We start from the raw sequence: 6,751 nt of genomic DNA, 5'->3' as shown, positions 1-6,751 counted from the left end.
GCTCTTTTCGAGACAGTTGAAAAATGGAAAGGTGGTCTGAGGCATGAGGGGGGAGTGCCAGTGTGGTTTCAGTGCTGAGAGAGGGAGGTGTGAACACAGCTCTGTGCTGCAGGTCAGTCTTCCTGTGTAGCTCTGGTCTGAGTAAAGCTGAATATATAAGGCTGTGGGTGGAAAATAACTGAACCTCCCCTGTCACCACAACAGAACAGTCTGAAACGGACAAACACATTGTACTACTGATGAAAAAGAGAGCTGTGTGTAAAAGATTTCTGTCAGTTTCTATGATCTTTTTAGAAACAAGTTAATTTATGCCGACACCCTTACCCCAACGGCAGACACATTATTTCTTGATAGCAGTCTCTTATAACTGCTTGTGCTGGGGCTTTTTTGAAGCATTTTTGAAGCTGTTATGCTTCAATGTATCAAATTCAATCAAGAGTACACTTGATCTCAACACAGGCAGTGTATCAGCAATAGGTATGTCCATGTGACATTTACTGCCTGCTTTTTTTACTGTCACCATTTTTCTAGGGTGGCATTTAGTCAAATAGTCAGATTCTCTCTCCAGATCATCCTAAAAACCATTAAAATGTACTGTGTATTTTTGGGAGATTTTCTGAAAATAATATGAATTTAGGTGAAGAGAAGACAGTCAGCAGAAGGACTGGGGGGGATGGGCTCCCCCTTCAGTCTGGATCCATCCAAGCAACCAGAATCATGCTCCTTGGAATGAACTTCTGTCAGCAGGGAGTTTTTTCTTGCCACTTGTGCTCTAGGCTTGCTCTTATGGGGGTTTAGGTCAGAGTTTTTATAAATGTGTGAATTTAAATGTTTTGTTGCAGTTTCTATGAGCTAGCAAGAAGCAGGATTTATTTTTGAAGTGTCGCACACATCTGGAATCAAAGTTACACCAATGGCAGACACACTGTTTCACAATCTCGTATATCACTGATATAAGTTATCCTAGAGTGAAAGACCAGTTGGCTTAGCTGAGAACAGTATGTGCTTGTTTATTCAGTCTAATGAGTTTGACTCTGTGACATTTCTTTATGTGTTATAGTTCAATGTATGAAATGCAATCAAGAGTATGTTCAAAAACATGTAGAAATGTATTAACACTAAAATAACATGCAAATGAAATGTTTGACATCTTATTTATGTGTGATGGCCATTATACCAGTCTTATACCAGTAATTTTGCACAGGTAGAGTAGAAGTCAAAGGATGTTATAATCATGCTCAGCTCTCTAAGGTAAATACTTTACTAAAGTCCATTCTGGGGAAGGCCTTACTCTCTCCTTGTTCTCTAGATTGTAAGCCCCTGTGAACACAGGAAGGTATCTGCTACTGAGTCATTCAGTCAGAAAATGCGTCCAGTTCTCCTAAAACACACTGCGCATCATTGATAACTGACGACACAAGAAAGCTGTCGCTGTGCATACAGGAAGTGCTTTGGCTATTGAAGGTACAGAGAGGGCTCTGGCTGCAGGAGGCCTTGTCTTCAGAAAGCATGTTCAGTAAAACATGCAGAAGAGTACACAGATTCACAGTGACCCTGGCTTAGAAGTGGCAGATTTTGCACTGTATGCCAGACGTGCTGGTGTGGATGTGCAAAGATATATTATCTCCACATGCCTCTCTGCTGTCTGTGGAGTAAATATCCCTGTAAAACTTGACAGTATTTATACAGTAAGGTGGATTGTGATAGGAATTATGTATGTACCCTGATTGTCTGATCAATAGAAATATCAAACAAAAAAGCATGAACAAAGTTTACCATAACAAATAATTCAGCATTAAACTTTGTAGAAATATATCACTTTTTATTTACATAGAGCATTTTGCTCCAGGGGAGGATTGTCTCCTGCTTAATCGAATCAACTGTACGTCGCTCTGGATGAGAGCGTCTGCCAAATGCCAATAATGTAATAATATAAAGATGCTTTGCAGTGGAGCACCAACCAACAAAATCCTTCCTAGCCTGAATAAAAATCTTAAATTGTAGCAAGAAAAAACTCTCAGCTGCCCTCTGCTAGGTAATAGTAAAACTAGAATTAAACTACTTTTCACTCATAAAATCAACAAGAGATGCAATTGACCTGGGTGCCGAAACTTTTGGACACCACTGCATTTCAATTTTTGAAGTTTTCATTTGTTTATTTGAAAAAGCATTTAAGAATAAGCACAGCTCCAAGAGACTCTTTCATTTTTTTCTGGCAAATTTACAGTTTACTTATAATGTAATCTGCACCAATGCGAAGGAGGACAGGTTTGATAAATTGTGATCATTCTTGTGACGAAGATGAATTTTGATGGAAAGCTTCACTCGTGGTCTTTAAATGTCACACCTGAATAAACCGTTTCTCTCTCTTCCTCCCTCTTCTTCCTCCTCACTTTGGGTTTCTTGGTGGTAAAAGTCAAAGCAGCGTAATTCATCGCTTTATCTTGATGCTAAAAGGAAACGCATGACACAGCGCATATATTATGATTATTCCTCCTTCTCATTATCATTTAATATTCACCACAGGAATGGTATATTTTAGTAAAAAAAAGATAATTTCACAACATAATACAGCATTTGTACCTGTTTACTCTTCAAGTCTGTTCTGGACACTTGGCTTGAGGCAGCCCCTGTTTGAGGAAGATTAGAAAGAAACCGCTGAAGGTTCATTAAAATAATTTGAAGTGTCTTTTTATGGTGTATATTCAAATAAGAAAGCAGTTATTTTTCTTCTTCTGCTTGATTATTATCATTAATATATTTTTTTATTATTATTCATAGTAGTCGTTTCAGTAGTGGTGGTAGTTATTCATACAGCTAATTATATTCACCACGGCAGGAAGGCAAGTTGCTACAAGTTGCACGGCAGCCAATTGCCGTTGGTGTGTGAGTATGTGTATGAACGGGTGAATGAGAAACATCAATTGTACAGCGCTTTGGATGAAGGTGCTATATCAATGCCAACCGTTTACCATAAAAAAATTTTGCACTTATGATTTGATGTTTTTAACTTGTTGAGAACCTATGCACTTTAAGTTGCTTTGGATTAAAAGCATCTGCTAAATGACTAAAATGTAAATGTATTCAGTGCACCAACCTAAAAGTAACTTTTTGCGATGTCATTTTACAGCTGTGCAGGGATGCTTTAAGATGTTGAGTATTTTTATGATCTTGTAGGTGTCAGACTAGTCTGATTTCATTTTACAAAAAAAAAAATATTGTAAATAAGTTTCTTTTTTTTACATCCATTGACTTATACCGCACATTGATTAATTGGTCTCTTACCTTGGCAGTTCTCACTGTTTTTTCTCTTGCTCAGAGCGAGGATGATGTTTAGGATCACACTCAATGCCAAAGCTCCCACCAAGCAATAAAGCGGGAGGACATCATTTCCTGATATTTTAGTAGCAAAATTCAGTTTGCACAAATGCAACTGGATGCAAATGTGACTGTGTTGTTCCTACCCTTAAAGTCCAGCTTGGTCCCATTCCCAAACAGGATCTCCCCATAGGTGGCCAGAGCACAGTAGTAAGTCCCAGCATCAGAGAGGCTGAGGTTCCTCTTGGGGAAGTTGTAGACACAGCTCTGTGTGGGAGACACAGTCCCAGAGCTCCTCTGGCACTCATCACTCCTGTGTCCATGGGTGTGAATGATTCCTGGAGGGGACTCTCCTGAGCCCGGTCTGAACCAGTGCACACTGTGTTCTCCTGCACAGGTCTCAGTGTGTACTGTACACTGCAGAGTCACAGAGTCTCCTGGCTGCACTGACTCAGACTCGGGCTGCTGCAGCACTACTGTCCTGCTCTGGGACTCTGGCCCTGTCAAAAGTTAGCACTCATTACAATCAATACAAGTTGCCCCTTGGGGGCTGTTCTGTAGGTTTCCATAGATATGACTTGTAGTATTTCAGGTTATACAGGTTAAGATGTACTAAGGCCTGTTTTTCATTTTCACATCTATACTGTTAATTGCATTTTTTGTTGTTCCCATAAGAATGATTTGTCTATGGGTACAGGATCAATGCAATTATCAGTGTCAATTATTGTTATTATTAAATTATAAATCTCTTATCTATACATTTTGTCAATATAATGTGTAATTAAACAAGATTAGATGAGTGTGCATTCTTTACCATGCCAGCCAAAAGGAGAGTTCTTCCATTTGTGTCGACTGCTTCAATTTTACAACAGTTTACCGCTCAAATTTAAAGCTAAAAACTAGAGTTGCACCAGTGATGGAACAGCCCCCAGTCTATAATCTCAGAATCTCAGACACAAAAAACATGAAAGGTTAAAACTGTAAAGCAACTGACAGTTGAGGGGGGGGCTTACAAGTGGAGGAGTAGAAGATGCCGAAGAGGTGAGCGATAACTGTAAGATAAGGCTGTTGCCCCTCTCTTTACCACTAGTTAAGCATCAGCAAATGCATTTTGTCTGAGTGAAAATCCAGCACTATATTGTCCATTGGACACTATAAATGATAATATAAAAAATAAAAAAGCACCACTATGTACTAAGGTTGTTAACTGCACAACTATTGCATTTTAGTTGATAGTTTGTACAATCATGTTTTCCACCATTGCAAAAACAGTTAATATCTCAAGGAAAATGATCACCAAGATACAGTGAAGCTTGTACCTGCTTTTTTAATTGTTAAAAAATGTAAAAGCTACAAGATTTTAGTTATTTGGCAATGACAATGGCTTGGTTTTGTTTTCTATAGTTATTAACATAATGTAAATGATCAAATGATCCTACAGGCTTGAAGTTGGTAATGGTTTCTCTTTTGATGTTGCATTCAGTCTTTAACAATATATATAATATCTTTCTTTTCTATATAATAACTTTCTTTTTTTATTTTAGCGGAAAAAGCACAGGTACTGCTATTCTTCAAGTGGCTTTCTTCAAATAAATGTACCAATAGCTTCAACTTTTACGTGTGGGGTGTGTAATGGTTGCATCAGAAAGACGGTTTGTGTTACCCCTGCTATAGAATGACGATTTACAATTACAATAGGCTTTGGAAAAAGGAATTAAGTTTCATATTTACCCAGCACCATTAAAGTAGTTCCATCTCCAAAGCTCGTCTCTCTGAAACGTATAATAGCGCAGTAGTATGTGGCTGAATCTGACAGCTCTACATGTGAGACAGTCAGGTTAAAGGTCTCATTTGCTGTCTTAGCACTGAGACGTTTACTGTTTTTAAACTCATTGAAAAATGTAGCTTCTGTTTGATAGTTCCATATCCTTGCTAATATCTGAGGCTTCTGTCCAATATATTGTTTTATCCAGCTGAAATTTGGCGCTTCTTTCTCAAGATATAATAAACATGGGAGAGTCACGGTGTCTCCAAGCTGAGCTGTCACCAGTGTGTTAGGTTGAACTATGCTTCCAAGATGGCCATCTGAAATACAACAGAAAGCAATATTTCAACTTCACTGGAAATGAAAATACTGAGGAACTGGCTGATAAGGTAATAATAGTAATAAACTTACACACTTTGCTGAAAAACACAAGAATAACACAGAGGGCTGCCATCGCTGTATCTGAGCTCTTCTGTCCTTGAGTCTCTCCTCTGGTTGAGACCCTGTTGTACCCTGCACTGTAAAACTCAAAGTGTACAGAGTAGGAGGACTTGAGCTGATCATTTTCCAGTAGGAGGTCACAAGTCAGGGGCAGTTTTTATTGGTTGTTCAAACAGATTACTATGTGATGAAGATCCACAAAAAAACCCTCTCAGTGCAACAGGCAAAAAAATCAAAAAACAGTCAGGTCGTCATTGTAAAGGAGAATTTGTTCATAACAGACCATCCTGGTTAACAATCTGTTAACAATAATACATTTGTTCATTACGTTTTGTAAACATGTTGAAATCTGCATAAAGTTTGAAATAGTTTACAGTACATGGAGTATAATCACACATTGGAAACTGCATTTCAATCCGTGATACGTGACCCCTACCAGGACATTCCACTGACTCCATTTTGTACCTGCCTTATCACAAAGTATCAGGGTTTGGGAATTAACTCAGACAATGTAACCTTGTGTCACGTCCCCTGCCCCTTTTTCACAGTTTGTTTCCTTGTTACTGCTTTTCTATGTATTACTATAGTTCTTGTTCCGTTTTATGTTTCCGTTTGCCCAGATTATGTTTCCCAGTCACACCCCCTGCACCTGTTACGTGTTTCCTAATGTGTAATCACACTCACCTGAATCCCATTGTGTCTCGTTACGTGTGTATATAGTCTGTCTGTTTCCTTCTGTTCCCTGCCAGATTGTTATGTGCCCTGCTTCCTGCTTGCCATACTCTCCAGCGGTTTCTCCTGTTTCCTGTTTCCTGTGTCCTGTGTCACGATTTAGCTGTTCCTGCGCACAGCTTACCTGCTCCTGTGTTCCTGTGTCCTGCTCCTGTGTTCCCGGTTCCTTACCCCTCCTCTCTCCAGCAGTCAGCCTCCTTTCCTCCTTCCCGCTCCTTCCCCGTTCCTGCCCCATTGGACTGACTTCTTGGTTTCAACTCTCGCTGGCTCTGGACCTTGTTCTGTCTGCTCTGCAGTGCCCTGTCTTCCCAGTTTCTGACCAGCGCCTGTCGCCTTCACTGCCTTGTCTGTGTTACTTCTGTTTGCTGGCTATTGAACTCAGGCTGTATAACCTTGAAACTAAATCTACTTGTTTTGTCATTTATGAATCCGTGATTGGTTTTGATTGCCTTTTTTCTGACTGAAAATGTACCATAACAACTTCATTAGAAGAAG

General features: G+C 39.4%; 1 protein-coding gene across 1 annotated transcript; it reads right to left on the bottom strand.

Moving 5' to 3' along the window:
- Positions 1 to 2,439: 2,439 nt before the first annotated feature.
- LOC133123246 (uncharacterized) lies at positions 2,440 to 6,491 on the bottom strand. Its single transcript, XM_061233586.1, has 5 exons — positions 6,381 to 6,491; positions 5,050 to 5,311; positions 3,465 to 3,818; positions 3,286 to 3,393; positions 2,440 to 2,450 (listed from the first exon to the last, which is right to left on the bottom strand). The coding sequence occupies exons 1-5, from the start codon at positions 6,489 to 6,491 to the stop codon at positions 2,440 to 2,442; spliced, it is 846 nt and encodes a 281-aa protein (XP_061089570.1).
- Positions 6,492 to 6,751: the final 260 nt, after the last annotated feature.

The sequence above is a fragment of the Conger conger genome, chromosome 3 (assembly GCF_963514075.1).
Source record: "Conger conger chromosome 3, fConCon1.1, whole genome shotgun sequence".
Lineage (NCBI taxonomy): Eukaryota > Metazoa > Chordata > Actinopteri > Anguilliformes > Congridae > Conger > Conger conger.
Note: the sequence above shows the minus strand (reverse complement) of the source record. Positions and strands in the feature narration are given on the sequence as shown.

Bases quoted from the DNA above. Each gene is read 5' to 3' on its own strand.
- LOC133123246 (XM_061233586.1), bottom strand. From the start codon at position 6,491: ATGGGGCAGGAACGGGGAAGGAGCGGGAAGGAGGAAAGGAGGCTGACT. The intron at 5,312-6,380 runs GTAAGCTGTGCG...TTATATCTTGAG, and splicing joins ACACAGGAACACAGGAGCAG to AAAGAAGCGCCAAATTTCAG. The intron at 3,819-5,049 runs GTAAATATGAAA...AACTTTTGACAG, and splicing joins AACTACTTTAATGGTGCTGG to GGCCAGAGTCCCAGAGCAGG.